The 18,200-nt window shown below is 42.9% G+C and overlaps 1 protein-coding gene across 4 annotated transcripts in view; it reads left to right on the top strand.

Annotated features, from left to right (window-relative positions):
* kaznb (kazrin, periplakin interacting protein b) overlaps positions 1-18,200 on the top strand; it is an 83,921-nt gene that overhangs the window by 44,602 nt on the left and 21,119 nt on the right. For 3 of the 4 annotated variants that reach the window (XM_060857811.1, XM_060857808.1, XM_060857810.1), the window contains exon 2: positions 6,109-6,201. The exons of the other annotated variant lie outside the window; for it this stretch is intronic. In XM_060857811.1, coding sequence (XP_060713794.1) covers positions 6,156-6,201 — 46 coding nt within the window. In that variant the 5' untranslated portion in view covers positions 6,109-6,155. The remainder of the gene's footprint in view (positions 1-6,108; positions 6,202-18,200) is intronic. 4 annotated transcript variants of the gene reach the window in all.

The following is an 18,200-nucleotide window of genomic DNA, read 5'->3' as shown; positions in this document are numbered from 1 at the left end:
ACAGCAAGGGCCAAACTGTCCCGAGCCATCAAAGAGGCAAAGCACGCACACGCCCAGACAATCCACAGCCACTTTCAAGACAGCGGGGACACCCGGTGCATGTGGCAGGGCATACAGGCGATCACGAACTACAAGACAGCTTCACCTGCTTGTGATAGCATGTGTAGAAGTCGTTCAGCGCATCTGGGAGGGAGGCGTCCTGAACGACTTCTACACTCGGTTTGAGGTGCAGAACAACGTAGCGGCAAGAAAGGCCATCTCTCCCCCGACGACCAAGTACTCTGTCTATCCATGGCCGACATGAGGAGAACTCTATGCAGAGTTAACCCACAGAAGGCTGCTGGACCAGACAACATTCCTGGCAGGGTGGTCAGGGAATGTGCAGAACAGCTAGCGGATGTCTTTACTGACATCTTCAACATTTCCCTGAGCAGCGCCGTTCCTACGTGCCTCAAGACTACCACCATTGTTCCTGTCCCCAAGAACTCTACAGTGTCCTGCCTCAATGACTATCGTCCCGTTGCACTCACACCCATAGTTATGAAGTGCTTCGAAAGCTTGACATGAGGCACATCAAGACCTAGTTACCACCCTCACTGGACCCGCTACAGTTTGCGTATCGTCCAAACCGCTTCACAGACGATGCCATTGCCACAGCCCTCCATTTAGCCCTCACCCACCTGGACAATAAAGGCACTTATGTACGAATGCTGTTCATAGACTTTAGTTCAGCATTCAATACAATCACCCCTCAGTCCCTGATTGGGAAGCTGAGCCTTCTGGGACTAAACACCTCCCTCTGCAACTGGATCCTGGACTTCCTGACTGGGAGACCTCAGTCAGTCCGGATCGAGACAGCATCTCCAGCACCACCACACTGAACACTGGAGCTCCTCAGGGCTGCATGCTCAGTCCACTGCTGTTCACCTTGCTGACTCACGACTGTGCAGCAATGCGCAGATAGAATCATATTATCAAGTTCGCTGATGACACGACTGTGGTGGGCCTCATCAACAAGAATGACGAGTCAGCATAAAGGGAGGAGGTGCAACAGCTAACTACCTGGTGTATAGCCAACAACCTTTCTCTGAACGTGGATAAAACTAAAGAGATGGTTGTTGACTTCAGAAGAGCACAGAGCAACCACTCTGCTGAACGACAGATCATCTGTAGCGATTGTCAAGAGCACCAAATTTCTTGGTGTTCATCTAGCGGAGAACCTCACCTGGTCACTCAACACCAGCTCCATTACCAAGAAAGCTCAGCAGCATCTCTACTTCCTACGAAGGCTGAGAAAGGCACATCTCCCTCCCCCAATCCTGACCATGTTCTACAGAGGGACCATTGAGAGCATTCTGAGCAGCTGCATCACTGTCTGGTTTGGGAACTGTACGATCTCGGATCGCAAAACCCTGCAGCGGATAGTGAGGACAGCTGAGATCATTGGGGTCTCTCTCCCCTCAATCATGGACATTTACACCACACGCTGCATCCGCAAAGCCAACAGCATTGTGGATGACCCCACACACCCCTCACACACACTCTTCACTCTCCTGCCAACTGGAAAAGGTACCGAAGTGTTAAGGCCCTCACGACCGGACTGTGTAACAGTTTCTTCCCACAAGCCATCAGACCTCTCAATAACTGAACTGAAATGTACTGAGCACAACATACACATGCACGTCATCCGTATGGACTGCACAGACCTACACCAAACACACACACTGACACATCAAACTGTTTACATGCTGCTTACAGCCATCAAACTGTTTACATGCTGTTTTGCACACTTTTTTGCTCTTTTGCAGAAACTGTCCAACATTGCAGTCCTTTTGCAAATACTGTACAATATCTCAGTCATTTTGCACATACTATACAATATTTCAGTCGTTTGCTGTTTTTGCACAATTCTATACATTATCTCAAGGACCTGCTGCTAAGAAACTGTGTTCATTCTAGTATTACTGCATGAAATACTGTTTGAACATTCAGTATTCACATACAGTATTCACAATGGTCGGCGCTGTTTCTGTTTACTGTTTATTGTCTTTTGTGTATTGTATTTTTTGTACTTTTTGTATTGTCTTGTAACTTTGTGTCTGCACTGTCTTTTGTCCTGCACTGTCTTGTCTGTCTTGTTTGTCTTTTCCTGCACTGTTTGCACCAGGTTGCACAGTTGCACTTTATGTGGCTAAGACTAATTACAAGTCCTTATCACTGTCTTTGTTTTATGTAGCACCATGAATCTGTAGAAACGTTGTCTCATTTCACTAGGTTACCCAAATAAAGTTACGGGTGTTTGTTTTAGATTTACATTGTATGCATTTATGCAAAACAAATTGTTTATGTTCCATATAAATAGTTTTACAAATGAATGTTGTGAAAGTTAAAATTCATTGGCCAGCAATGAGTCATGTGATATATGTATAGGGTAACCGTAATTAAAAACAATTAATTATTTCTGAAATGCTTTTTCGTTTAAATACAATAAATATGCTGGTAAAAAATATTTAAAAAGAACTTGTATTTTGTTTGTAAGTTTTTATTAAGTTATGTGTGATGTGTGATGCATGCTGGGTGCGCGCTTGCATGGAGCAGGGAGAAGGCGAGAGAAAAAAAGGGGGAAGAGTAAGACAACGGAGCACTTTTTTCTTTTGATGAAAGTAACGCATCTAAGTAGGTGTTCAACCCGAACACTCAATATCGAGGAGTAGGAAAGGACACCGGAAAGATATTGACATCGCCTCTGACGAACGGAGACTTAAGTTACGGTTTACTGCGCCATGTGCATGGACTTGGCTAATTGACTGGCGGATAGCTAGCTCAACTAGCAGGGACTAAGTGTGGCGAAGGAGTACCCTGTGAAGCATCCAAGCTCTGTTTGTGTTCTACATCGACCTTTTTTCTGTCTGACACGTGTACGGTGTGCAAACAAACTTCATCCAAGGTACTATTTTTCCTTTGGTTGCCCTCGTGGTGAAGTAGCCATTTTGTTTGTTTCTACAAACCCCAGCTACGTATAGGCCTGCAACTGGAGTAAAGTTTTCACTTACTTTTGCTGGCTTTTATTATTTATTTTGTGGCCAGTTTTGCGTAATAAGTTGTATATGTTACTGATATTTTTCATTTAAACTTGAACTTGATTTTGAAAGTAATCTGCACAATATTTTATTTGATTACATGTTGTTTAAATTTTATTTACAATACTGAATTGTATTTCATTTTTCTTGGTACCTGGTAGTTTAATACATTTAATTATAAATGGAACTCATACTCAAAGTAAAGATAAGACAAATAGATTAGGTCTAAGATTTTTCAGAAATTGATTTAAAAGAGCTCAGATTAGCCACCCCATAATAGCCGGTAATGCTAGGGGTGCTACAACTATGTACTGCAACAGCTATATGTGGTTGAAATGACAATAAAAGCTTCTTGATTTGACTCATACAACTGAGCAATTGAAGGTTACAGGCCTGGCTAAGGGGCCCAGCAATGGCAACTTGGTGGACCTGGGAGTTGAACCCATGACCTTCCGATCAATGGTCAAATGCCTTAACCACTGAGCTACCATCATCCCTTACATGTTATTCACCAAAAATGGGATCTAGGCATCTACACCTCCCTCTGTCACTGGATTATGGACTTTCTGACCAACAGACCTCAGCATGTCAGGTCAGGCCACCATCACCCTTAACACAGGTGTACCACAGGGCTGGGTGCTGAGCCCATTCCGCTATTCCCTCTTCACTCATGACTGCAGGCCAGTGCATGGATCTAATTCCATAATCAAGTGGTGCTGACAACACCATAGTGATTGGCCTCATCACCAAAAATGGTACAGCATCTGGCCGCATGGTGTGCCAGCAACAACCTGCTCCTTAACACCAGCAAAACAAAGGAGCTCATCATGAACTTCAGGAGGGAGAGAGGAGGCATGCACACCCCATCCACATTAATGAGTTGCCAGTTGAACGTGTCTCCAGCTTCCACTAACACCTCCATCCTGGTCAAGAAAGCTGACCAACGCCTGTTCCTCTTGAAGACACTGAAGAAACATCACCTGTTTTCAGCCATCCTGGTGAACTTTTATTGTTGTGTGATCAAGAGCATCCTGACCAGCTGTGTCACAGTCTGGTATGGGAACTGCACAGCCGCAGACCACAAGGCATGGAAACGGGTGGGGAAAACTGCCCAGTGTATCACAGGAACTTCACTTCACTTCAGCCACTGAGAATGTCCAAAGGGCCCACCCCTCCTGGGGCTTGTGGTATTCAAGGGATGCCTGAGAACGATGTCATGGATCTGATATCTTTCTGTATACTGCAATGCTTTCTGGGCTTTGCTAATTTCTTCTGTCACTTCAACACTTGAAATTTTAGCACTAAAATTTTAGCACTCTAGCCAGACTGCTAACCGCCTTTATAAAAGACATATATGCCAGAAGGCATTGTCAGGGGAACTCAGAACCCCAAGAGGGATTAAAGCTACAACTTTCCATGGCCCCAATCCTGCAGCTCTCAGATTCCAAACTTGTAGTACAGGTGAAAAGTGGTAGAGGCCTTACTGAGGTTTGCTGAAACCCATCATTCAGTATGCTCTCCTGGGTAAGCCCAAACCGAGTGGTGGGCCTCTGGGTAGGTTCTATGTTACCATCTCTATCAGTTTGTTTGCTCAGGGCTCTTCAAGTGTAGGGTGAGTCACCATATTATAGCAGCAGCTAATATTGGTGATCTATGATCTATGACAATCATGTTACAGATTTTCTTTTTAAGAATAAGACCAACAGTTGTTTAAGCCATTACAACATCTTCTAAGAAAGGCAGTGACAGAATTAATGCTGAAAACACAGAAACCAGGGTACATCAGGGTTACTCTGTTTGCAAAGAGTACATTTCACAAATAAGTCATTTAATGCTATAATGCAAGTCTGCTTTTATTTTTTTGCAGGAAAACAGTTATTTTACATTATTATTCTAAATTTATTAGTCCTAAATTACTACATGCCTAACCAATGTCCAATTTTCATCAAATGTTAAATGATGGGTACCTGAACGCAAAACCTACCATGGCAATTGTAAAGCCAAAAGTGCCTCTAAGATACACTATTCACAGCAATCCCATGTAACAGCAGCAATGGCCTCCATTGATGAGATTCCAACCAGAAGTAGGGCTTCAGAATGCACCAGGCAGAGAGAGAGAGAGAGATTCAGAATGTGGAAATGTAGCTATACTTTCCACTTTTTTATTAGTCTCACTGTAGTTCATATTCAGTAGTCAATACTATACTTTAAGATTAACAACTCCATAATTTGCCTAGATGTTAAGTGTAATATTAGGTCTTAACATATACTAATATCACTGTAGGTCACTAAGCATTAGAGATGAGACGGATACTCGGCTGAAACGAGTATCCGGGACGGATAAAGCACTTCTGCCGAGTACGAGTATTATACGAGTAATACGAGTCAATATCTGTGCTCGGATTGAATGAAAATCATCATTGGGTAGCTGATTGTGTCAGCGTTCTGTGAAAGGCTAGTCACAGCGCCCCTCCCCTACACACATACAGATGTATTGTGTTGCTGTGTCTCGCTCTGCTAACTCACAGTCACACACAGAACAGCTCTCTGTCTCTCCCTCAGTCACTCGGGTTCGTGGGTCTTTTCCGTTAACGTTTAGGGTTTCTTCAGCTTTTTACTTCGGGTTGTAACGTTAATAATATGTACTTACTAACCAGTAGAGTTCTGGTAAACGTGGGTTCGTTCAGACGTGGTGCTTGCTTGGTAGAATGCGACTCGCATTGCCTCTCTGCCTGTCGGAGATTTTTTTTTAAACCTTCAGCTGTCTCTAACCAGTAACCAGACACCGAGTGTCTGAAACGTTTTTGCTGTATTTCATAAAAACATAAAGGTAGTAAGCTAGTGTTATAAATATTACAAATTAATTATTACCAGTTAAAGCCCCGCCCATTTCAAGACAAGACCCACCCACTCCGAGTACGGATACGGATACAGATAATTCATATGGTTAACAGATACGGATACAGATACAGATAATGCTGTACTCGCTCATCCCTACTAAGCATAATGTGTCCCATTTCTCCAACAGAGTCTGCAGTCCTCCATAGCCAGAAGGCAGTGGTGTCTGATATCGGCATGTCAAGTCTCATGTATTTTAGCTCACCAGACACCTCAGATAAAGGTAAGGCACACTTATGCATGCACTGGTAAATGAAAAGAACAATTGCAGAGATAAAAATTACAACAACATCCTGCCTTGTACTGTACATTTTAAGGATTCAAGGTTGGGGAAACTTACAGGTATTGTACCTGTTAATTCTACATCATTGAGCAGCACAGTTACCAGACTAGAGTGATTTCTTTTAGATAATCAAATACAGATCTTATTCTAAAGTCACCAAGATTGGGAAGACATTATTGTAATGCCCTTTAGATTCACTGAAGAGGATTCCAGTGCATTGTTTTCTGTTTACTGTTTCCTATTACATGCTGTTGCTTTTCCTGTGACTCATCCAACTCTGTCACAATCAAATTATCATTTCATCTCTTTAACAAGTCAGTCAAATGAAACAGCAAGGATCCATAATCTGCGGACTCATATTTTAGCTGATTCTGTGAATAATGCTATTCTACTAGTATAATATAGTCACCCTTAATTTCAATTTATTTTCTTTAAATAAATACATTTATTCATTTATTTTATGAATTCATTTTATACTATTTTTACCTCAATTCTCATATTCTGTACAATTCTGTCCAAGTCTAATCTATTCTCTTCAGCTCAATTCTATTCTGGTCAATTAATTTAGTCAGTTAATTCACTCAATTATACTGCAGTCTATTATCTATTTATTCTCTTCAATTTGTGAGTTAGTAATTGCCATGAGTCAGAACTAAAAACATCTTTCAAATGATCCTGTCTGCATGGATCTGAGGCAGACACAAACCCATGCAGAGAGCCATGACACAACCCACTGTCGAGTCTGTGAAAGTTTATACACATATCTGACCTATTCTCTGAGAGCAATTTTTCCTGTGCAAAAACTGGTAGTGCCACACCATAGCATGATAGGGGCAACTGATAGAATAAATAATTTATTTCATTTGCCCAAATGGACAAGAAATATAGTGGGTATGTCACTGTGTAATCACCTGATATGATCAGCGATTCCATTTTGTAATGTTAATAAGTCTTTTTTAGCTATCCCTGCTTTCCCACTTTTCTGACAGTGCATGGCTTTCTATGTACTAGCTTGTTTCATTCTATGTGCTAATCAAAGAGAAATAAGTCTTTAGCAACATATTTTCCAATGTAGGACAACACATGCCACACAGATGACATGTTTTAATGCTGTTCTAACCAATTGTTTTGTGCTGTTGTGTTTTTGTTTCTGATTGATTCATTTTAATGTGTATGAGCTGTTTACTGAAAGCTGTAACACACTGTGATCTATTGTAATTAAATGTACTTTAGACAATTTAGGTGACTGATTAACAGGCCAGAACTGCAGTGGAATTTCTTTTAGTAAATTAGCCATCTTTAATCATAATTCTAATGTTGTGAAAGTGGGGTTGCTTTCTCACATTTAGGTCTTCACATCCATGTCCATGGTTTTTGTTTACAAGTGTGGTCACATGTTGTTGTATTTTTTTTGTTGTTGTTTTCTGAAACATTTAGGACACCTTCCTAATATTGTATTGGTCCCCTGACCCATCGAGACATGGATTCCACTAGACCACTGAAGGAGTGGCACGAAGATGTTAGCAGCAGATCATTTAAGTTTTGTAAACTGCGAGGTGGGGCCTCCATGGATCAGACTTGTTCAGCACATTGCACAGATGCTTGATTGAATTTGGAATTTGGAGGCCAAGTAAACACCTCAAACTTCTTGTGCTCCTCAAACCATTTCTGATTTTTTAATTTGTGGCATGGTGTATAAAAAATTCAAAAGAGACCACAGCCATCAAGGAATAGCATTTCCATGAAAGGGTGTACATGTTCTTCAACTAAGGCTGCAGCTATTGATTATTTTATCAATTGATTATTGATTCATTTTTCAATTCAATTTATTTGTACATTTACATTTACATCCTTTGGCAGATGCCCTTATCCAGAGCGATGTACAAAAGTGCTTAAGTCTCTATCATTGGATACATTAACTCTGGTTCACTAGGTTACATACATACATACAACAAACAGGGAGGAAGTGCTAGTTGAAGTGTTTCATGAATAAGTAGGTCTTCAACTGTCATTTGAAAATAACCAGTGACTCAGCTGTCCGGATCCCTAGGGGAAGGTCATTCCACCACCTTGGTGCCAGAAGAGAAAAGAGTCTTGTAGTATACTTGCCTCTTACCTTGAGAGATGGTGGAACCAGTCGAGCAGTGCTGGTAGATCTGAGGGTGCAAGGCGCAGTGCGAGGAGTGATGAGGGCTTTGAGGTACAGTAAGAGGGAGCTGGTCCATTTTTGTCTTTGTAGGCAAGCATCAGTGTTTGAATCTGATGCATGCAGCTACCGGAAGCCAGTGGAGGAATCGCAGCAGCGGGGTGGTATGCAAGAACTTAGGCAGGTTGAAAACAAGCCATGCAGCTGCATTTTGGATCATTTGCAGAGGAAGAATTGCATTCATAGGTAGACCTGCCAGCAGTGCATTGCAGTAGTCCAGTCTTGAAATAACAAGAAATTGAACAAGTACCTGAGCAGCCTGTGTGGACAAAAATAGCCGAATCCTTCTAATGTTGTAGAGAAGGAACTGACATGAACGTGTCACATGAGCAACATGAGAGGAAAAGGACAGTTGATTGTCCATGGTTACCCCAAGGTTGCGAGCTGTGACTGAAGGGGAGATCAGATCATTATGCAGGGATATTGCAAGATCATGACCTGGGGATGAATCACCTGAGATGACCAGCAGTTCAGTTTTGCTAGGATTGAGCTTTAACTGATGAGCCGTCATCCATGATGATATTTCTGCCAGACATGCTGAGATCCGATCAGAAGCTGTGGCCTCTGAATGTGGGAAAGAGAAAATAAGTTGTGTATCATCGGCATAACAGTGGTAAGAGAACCCATGTGAGGAATTAACTTCACCAAGAGAGTGAGTATACAGGGAGAAACAAAGCGGACCGAGTACTGAGCCTTGTGGGACACCAGTGGAGAGTCTGCATGGAGCAGAGGTCACTCCCCTCCATGTTACCTGGTTTGAGCGTTCATCCAGGAAGGATGCAAACCATTCCCATGCTGATCCACAAATCCGAAGACTCCTGAGAGTGGACAAGAGAGTCTTGTGGTTGACCATATCAAACTCTGCTGAAAGGTACAAAATAGAGAGTAAATAGAGAGTTAAAGCACACTGTACAGTGCTTTTAACAATTTATATGGTCTCACAACAGCTTTACATAAGTATAGAAACAGAATAAAAATTGTAAGGTTTAAAATTAAGTTACTATTTATCTCTAACATCCCTAATGAGCAAGCTCAATGAGATGATATGAGGAAGAAACATTTATTTTAACCTTGGAAGGCTTTGGGCTTTTATACAATGCAAAAATTAGTGTACAGTGTAACTTGGAACAAGAACAAGAGTCCATACACACAAAAGTTGTTGGTGTCAATGTTGCTGGAAAACACAGGAAGGACTTGGCCTTCCTTGTCAGCATTAGATAGCATGCTTCATTGTTTGTTCCACCACAATAGCAGATTCTTCTTCTTGGACAGGGGATGTTCTCCAAAATACAGTACATCAAGACCTTCTGCACTGCTTTGGTCATCTGCTGCTCCTCATCCTCTACATCAATGGTGCTGGAGTCTGATGTTCCCAGTATGTCACTGAGAAACAATGCTCTACCTTTGAATTCCACAAGTTCATGGTGTGACCTGTACAATGTACTGATGCTTATCCATGATTTTTAGCCAAAATCTTCACTGCAGCTTGATATTTGCACCGTTGTCATGGACAACAGCTTTGACATTCTCTGGTGAAATGTCGAAATTAGCAATAACATCTTCAAGCATCTCTGCAGTATTTGCAGCTGTGTGTCTCTCCAAATGTCGGTTGTGGGTTCAATGCTGTCAGTGCCCTTAAGGGTTTTCTTCGGCTTGCCTTTAATGTCTTCATATTTTTTCTCCATAATTTTCATGAAGTACATTTGTGAAGGAGGTGTGTTCCTAGGATTGAAAGTTATCCTCTGAAAACCCTCATCCTCCACCATGGAAAGTGGGTGCATGTCTGTGACAATCATGTTCACAATGCTGTCTGTAAACTCAGTTGCTTGCTCAGTTGAACAGGATGCAGCTGTCTGCATGAACTTGTCCATACGTCTGTGATTTACTGAAAAAGAGGTGAAATAAAAATTATTAGGCATATTAATATTTTCTCCATTGTGTACACAAAAAGTGAAACTATGCACACAAATCTGAAAACTCACAGCTCATCCAGACTTCTAAACTTTAAGCACAACCTCATTATTTTCACTCAATAAAAATTTCTAAATCACATTTTTGCAGAAGCACAGATCATTTTGCATATTCTGTTCATTCGGAAAAGACTGACCTTCATAAGGCCACAACCAAATTTCCAACAGGTCTCACTTACGTTTTACATGTGTTTAAACTCAAAACACTACAATCTTGTCTCTAGAGCATAAAATAGGCTTCAGGTTACCTATAGTGTTTGGGAAAAAATAGAGCAGCATGAAGAACAAAGAGGAAGAGCAGGAGGAAGAAGGTGAGACAGTATTTCTAAGGAAATCTGCACCGCTTTGGTTTAAACAATATTTTTATGCATCCTATGAACTTAGCAAGTTCCTGAGACTGACTAATGTACATTCATTAACCTTATTTCTAAAGATTACTGTAAGGGTTTCATTTTTTGTTTGCCATTGTGTTTGACCTTGCTCTATTCATTTCACACTTTTGGATTTGTGATTTGGATTTGTTTACTATGTTGACTATCTTTCTTGTTATTGAAATTGTGACTTTTTTTACCCTGTCTTTGGATTAAATTGTTTGGATTGTTTTTCTCATTGGATTGTTTTGCTCATTGCTAATCCTTTGTTACATAAATCTACCCTCTGGATCATAAATTTGATCTTGCAAAATAAATGATAACTGAGATTTTAATTCAATTTTAATTTAATTCAGGATAAAAAAAATTGCAGTATTATGAGCAGCAAAATAACAAGGCAAAATTAAATTCACAATGTGTGGAACATTTTTTGTAAACACCACGGTTTTGCCCATTGGGGCCGGGCATAAACAATCTGTGTGCTCACTCAATGTCAAAGCTAGTATTTAAGCAGGAAACCAAATATTTTGGTAGCAGTGTGTAGTATATGCAGCTGGGTGTGTGTGTGCATATATACATTGTTATATCTCTGTAAATGTAACTGCCCATTTAGTGGTATGTTTACAGGAGTTAAGCAGTTGAGTTGGATGGTTGTACACCTGTCTGCTGTAACCACATTTTGTCTTAAATAAAGTGTTGATTGTTTATTTGAAAGATGACGCCTTCTCAATCAATATCTGCACACAGTCAAAGGACATGATGTCCGATTGGTCATGAGGCTAGTTTCATCTTGAGAAAAGACGGACTAAAGAAAAGCGTGAAAATAAAACAACACAGTCATCGAAGAGGACAGAAAAATGGAACAGTGTAAGTCGCCAACTCCGTTCAAGCTGACTGGAAATATCAGTGAAAATTGGCGAAGATGGGAACAGAGGTATGTGTTGTACATGACAGCAGCAGAGCTTGAAAAAAGACAAAAAGTTCAAGTTCCCATACTGTTACATGCACTTGGGGAAGAAGCACTAGCAGTTTATAATACACTATAATACAGAAGTCACTAATGACGGTGATACAGACATAAAAGACATTTTGGATGCATTCGGGGGATATTGCACACCTAAGAAAAATCTCATATTTGAGAGACATCAGTTTTGGACTCATGTAATGCACGATGGAATGTCAATTGATGTTTGTTACCGAACTAAGACAAAAGATCAAAGACTGAGAGTTTGGTGCATCTGAAGAAGACATGATCAGATACAAGATTGTCTTTAGCATCACAGATAAACGAGTAAAAGAGAAGCTGTTGAGAGAATCAAAGCTAACATTAGCCAGTGCAATTGACACCTGCAGGGCTGCTGAAATTGCCAAAGAGCAAATGCAGATAATGGTCACAAAAAAAAGGAAAGTGATGTGCACGCTGTTGCAGAGGTCACAAAAACAGTATCACACAGAAAAAACAAATCAAGTCACACGCAGCACAAGAAAGAAAAGCATGGTGTAGTGAAAGCATTTAACAGATGTGGAACAACACATGGACCAAAAGCATGTCCCGCTTATGGAGCAAAATGTAAAGCCTGTGGCAAGGTTAATCACTATGCCAAATGTGCAAGTCAAAATCTGAAGAGGCTGATGTCATTAGCCTGGTAACTGAACCGACAGAGTGAGTCAGTAGCCTGGTTATAACGGAAAAAATTCCAGTGCTCTCAGGCTGTGTCTTGATCCACATGAGCTGAACAAAGAAGTAAAAAGCCAGCATTATTCCATACCAACTCCCACTGATGTGCAAAGTAAACTAGCAGGTAAAAAGTTGTTTACCATACTTGATGAGAAGGATGGCTACTGGCAAATCAAGCTTGGTAAACCATCATCACTTCTGTGTACATTCAGCATGCCATGGGGTCGCTACAGGTTCAAGCGCCTACATTTTGGCATAAAGTCGGCCAGTGAAGTATTCCAACAAAAGAATTGTGAGGCATTTGGTGACATTAGTGGAGTTCATGTGATAGCAGAGGACATGATAATTGCTGCAGCTGATGAAACAGAGTATGCTATGATCCTGAATATGTAATGCAGAGGGCAAGACAGATGAACATAAAGTTCAATGATCAGTCACTCACTACAACCCTTAATGTGCATTACTTCTCTATTATGCCTGACTTTTCCTTGTATATTAAGGGCTGAAATCTTTTAAAGCACCAGTATGGATGACTACAATATCTTCACAGCATCGATAATGTGGTATTCTGTTAAAAATAGCAGACTGTATGTCTATCGACCTAGAGTGGAATTTGGTCATTAAGAGCTCGGTTTATATCAACACAGCCAACACAGAGTTAGTTCACATTTTTGTACTAAATTATTATACATGTTCTCCTGTTTAAAAAAGCTACAGTCCACTTAAAAAATGTGGGTATTTATGATGTAGAACACTAAAGAAATATTATTTATGTAAATCAGAAGAGAATATGTTCACTTGTCACTCCCAGAATTGGATTGTTCCATGGATTGTATATACATTTACATTTACAGCATTTGGCAGAAGCCCTTATCCAGAGCGACGTACATAAGTGCTTAAATCTCTAACATTGAATACATTAATGCTGGCTCACTAAGTTACATACTTAAGATACCATGAGTTTAAAACATTTGTTCAAAGTTACAATGAAAATGTGTCAAAGTTTTTATTTGTTTTTCCATCCATCTTCTACCGCTTATCCGGGGCTGGGTCGCGGGGGTAGCAGTCTGAGCAGGGACACCCAGACTTCCCTCTCCCCAGACGCTTCCTCCAGCTCCTCTGCGGGAATACCGAGGCGTTCCCAGGCCAGCGGAGAGACATAGTCACCTTCGCCTTGCGGCTCAGCTCTTTCTTCACTACAACAGACCGGTATATTGACCGCATCACTGCAGAAGATAAACCGATCCATCTGTCGATCTCCCGCTCCATCCTTCCCTCACTCGTGAAAAAGACCCCAAGATACTTAAACTCCTCCACTTTAGGCAGGAGCTTTCCACCAACCTGAAGGGGGCAAGCCACCCTTTTCCGGCTGAGAACCATGGCCTCGGACTTGGAGGTGCTGATTCTCATCCCCGCCGCTTCACACTCGGCTGCAAACCGTCACAGTGCACGCTGAAAGTCCTGATTTGAGGAAGCCAACAGGACAACATCATCTGCAAAAAGCAGAGACGAAATCCCGTGGTTCCCAAACCGGACTCCCTCCGGCCCCCGACTGCGCCTAGAAATCCTGTCCATATAAATAATGAACAGGACCGGTGACAAAGGACAGCCCTGCCGGAGTCCAACTTGCACCGGGAACAAGTCTGACTTACTGCCGGCAATGCGAACCAAACTCCTGCTCCGGTCATATAGGGACCGGACAGCCCTTAGCAGAGGGCCCCGGACACCATACTCCCAGAGCACCCCCCACAGATCACCACGAGGGACACAGTCGAATGCCTTCTCTAGATCCACAAAGCACATGTGGACTGGTTGGGCAAACTCCCATGAACCCTCCAGCAACCTGGTGAGGGTATAGAGATGGTCCAGTATTCCACGACTGGGATGAAACCCGCATTGTTCCTCCTGAATCCGAGGTTCGACTATCGGCCGAATTCTCCTCTCCAGTAGCCTGGCATAGACTTTTTCCGGGGAGGCTGAGGAGTGTGATCCCCTGTAGTTGGAACACACCCTCCGGTCCCCCTTCTTAAACAGAAGGACCACCACCCCAGTTTGCCAGTCCAGAGGCACTGTCCCCAGCCGCCACGCGATGTTGCAGAGGCGTGTCAACCAAGACAGCCCCACAACATCCAGAGACTTGAGGTACTCAGGGCGGATCTCATCCACCCCCGGTGCCTTGCCACTGAGGAGCTTCTCAACCACCTCAGTGACCTCAGCTTGGGGGATCGACGAGTCCTCAACTGAGCCCTCTGCCTCTGCTTCCTCAGTGGAAGACATGTCGGTCGGGTTGAGGAGATCCTCGAAGTATTCCTTCCACCGTCCGAGAATGTCCCCAGTCGAAGTCAGCAGATTCCCACTCCCACTGTAAATAGTGTGAGCAGGGCACTGCTTCCCCCTCCTGAGGCGCCGGACGGTTTGCCAGAATTTCTTCGAGGCCAACCGATAGTCCTTCTCCATGGCCTCACCGAACTCCTCCCAGACCCGAGTTTTTGCCTCTGCAACCACCCGGGCTGAAGCTCGCTTGACCCTCTGGTACCTATCAGCTGCCTCCGGAGTCCCCCGAGCCAACCAGGCTCGATAAGGCTCCTTCTTCAGCTTGATGGCATCCCTTACTTCCAGGGTCCACCACCTGGTTTGGGGATTGCCGCCATGGCAGGCCCTGGAGACCTTACGGCCACAGCTCCGCACGGCCGCGTCGACAATGGAGGTGGAGAACATGGTCCACTCAGACTCAATGTCTCCAACCTCCCTCGGGATCTGGTTGAAGCTCTGCCGGAGGTGGGAGTTGAAGATCTCTCTGACTGGAGACTCTGCCAAACGTTCCCAGCAGACCCTCACAGTACGTTTGGGTCTGCCAAATCTGTCCAACTTCCTCCCCGGCCATCGGATCCAACTCACCACCAGGTGGTGATCAGTTGACAGCTCCGCCCCTCTCTTTACCCTAGTGTCCAAGACATACGGCCGGAGGTCAGATGAAACAACCACAAAGTTGATCATCGACTTCCGACCTAGGGTGTCCTGATGCCATGTGTATTGATGGACACATTATGCTTGAACATGGTGTTCGTTATGGACAAACTGTGACTAGCACAGAAGTCCAATAACAGAACACCACTCGGGTTCAGGTCGGGGGGGCCATTCCTCCCAATCACGCACCTCCAGGTGTCACTGTCGCTGCCCACGTGAGCGTTGAAGTCCCCCAGTAGAACGACGGAGTCCCCGGTCGGAGCACTTTCCAGCACCCCTCCCAGAGATGCCAAGAAGGTCGGGTACTCTACACTGCCATTTGGCCCGTAAGCACAAATAACAGTGAGAGACCTATCCCCGACCCGAAGGCGCAGGGAAACGACCCTCTCGTTCACCGGGGTGAACTCCAACACATGGCTGCTGAGCTGGGGGACTATGAGCAAGCCCACACCAGCCCGCCACCTCTCACCGCGGGCAACTCCAGAGTAGTAGAGAGTCCAGCCTCTCTCGAGGAGTTGGGTTCCAGAGCCCAAGCTGTGCGTGGAGGCGAGCCCAACTATATCTAGTCGGTATCTCTCAACCTCCCGCACCAGCTCAGGCTTCTTCCCCCCCAGCGAGGTGACATTCCATGTCCCTAGAGCCAGATTCCGTGTCCAGGGATTGGGTCGCCGAGGCTCCCGCCTTTGACTGCCACCCAATCCACATTGCACCAGCCCCTTACGGTTTCTTCTGCAGGTGGTGGGCCCACAGGAGATTGGCCCCACGTCGCTCCTTCGGGCTGAGCCTGACCGGGCCCCGTGGTGTAAGACCCGGCCACCAGGCACTCGCATGCGAGCCCCAACCACGGGCCTGGCTCCAGGGTGGGGCCCCGGTTGCACCATACCGGGCGACGTCACGAAACTTGCTTTATCTTTCTTCATAAGGGGTTTTGAACCGCTCTTTGTCTGGCCCGTCACCCAGGACCTGTTTGCCTTGGGAGACCCTACCAGGGGCAGAAAGCCCCAGACAACATAGCTCCTAGGATCATTCCGTCACGGATCTAGGATCTTTTTTTTTTAATGCAAAAGATAAGGAAAGAAGTGCTAGTTGAAGTGTTTCCTGAATAAGTAGGTCTTCAACCGCCGCTTGAAAATAGCCAGTGACTCAGCTGTCCGGACCTCTAGGGGAAGTTCATTCCACCACCTTGGTGCCAGAACAGAGAAGAGTCTTGTAGTATACTTGCCTCTTACCCTGAGAGATGGTGGAACCAGTCGAGCAGTGCTGGTAGATCGGAGGGTGCGGGGTGCAGTGCGAGGAGTGATGAGGGCTTTGAGGTAAGAGGCAGCTGGTCCATTTTTGGCTTTGTAGGCCAGCATCAGTGTTTTGAATCTGATGCGTGCAGCTACTGGAAGCCAGTGGAGGGATCGCAGCAGCAGGGTGGTATGCAAGAGCTTTGGCAGGTTGAAAACAAGCCGGGCAGCTGCATTTTGGATCATTTGCAGAGGACGGATTGCGTTCATAGGTAGACCTGCCAGCAGTGCATTGCAGTAGTCCAGTCTAGAAATGACAAGAGAGTATATGTTCAGTTTTGCCTTTTAAGGTCTCTTTGTCTAAAACAGTCAGTAGAATTTTGATAGACACTTGATCCTCTCAAATCTGAAAGGAGTCAGAGCTTTCTCTTTAGGTTTGAAAATATCAGTTTAAGTTCATTTAAAAAAACTGCTTCCTTTGAACAACTAAATTAAGTGAAGTATGTTGCTTTAGTTTGAAGGGCTGATGCATCTTGCCACTGTGTATTATAGTGATTTATAATTATAATAATGAATCTTTTCATATTTATTAGTTTGCATAATTATCAAAGTCTCTCTCCATTTTTGGATTACTGATTGGACTAAAGTAATTTTTTAATCCCACTGATAAACTGCGCGTTTTGTATTAATAAGGCAACAGTACTAACAGTGACAAGATGCATAATTCCTGAATTAATACTGAATTAATAAATACTTGACATTTACAACTGTAATTGAAAAACTGTTTGTTTGTTAATATATTAACAAATTAAGTACAGTTTTTAGTTGGTGCTGACTTTTAAAAATAAATCTCGGTTTACCATTTTTCATTTTTATATTTTCTGTCTCTTCTTTTCCATTTGTTTTATAGCTTCATTTTATTTAGCTGAATCATTCACTATATGTTGTATAAAATTTTGCAATTAAATTGCTAATCAAGGTTACTTAATTCATAGTTATTTAGTATCATTAATGCTGCCGGTATTATGTCATTTCACAAAAATGGTAATGTATTTAGATTAAAATTAAAATTTTATTCAAATTTTAAAATTCAAATTGTATTAGTCACATACATAAACATACATGGTATGACATGTAGTGAAATGTGTTTTACGATTGTAGTGATAAGAAAAGGTACAATTAAAGGATAAATAATGACAGAAAAAACAATAAACATAGATCTATGAATCTTAAAAATGAGGATAAATACAAAAAGTGAGAATAAAACAGATTTGTAATGAATGGGATGGAATGCGGATAAGTATGTTATATATAATTTAGATTTGTTATATATACTGTATGATAATGTGCAAAGTATCTAAAGTGACCAGTGTGAAAAGAGTTCCAAAGTGATATGTGCAGTGTGCAATGTATGGTGTGCAAAATGGTCCGTATGAGGTTATAGTGTCACGTGTAAGTATGAGTCCATAGAGTTCATGTGATAGCAGACGACATGATAATTGCTGCAGTTAATGAAAA

The sequence above is a fragment of the Tachysurus vachellii genome, chromosome 22 (genome assembly GCF_030014155.1).
Source record: "Tachysurus vachellii isolate PV-2020 chromosome 22, HZAU_Pvac_v1, whole genome shotgun sequence".
In the NCBI taxonomy this organism is placed as follows: domain Eukaryota; kingdom Metazoa; phylum Chordata; class Actinopteri; order Siluriformes; family Bagridae; genus Tachysurus; species Tachysurus vachellii.
The sequence above is the reverse complement of the archived record's forward strand: the minus strand, read 5'-3'. Positions and strand labels throughout refer to the sequence as shown.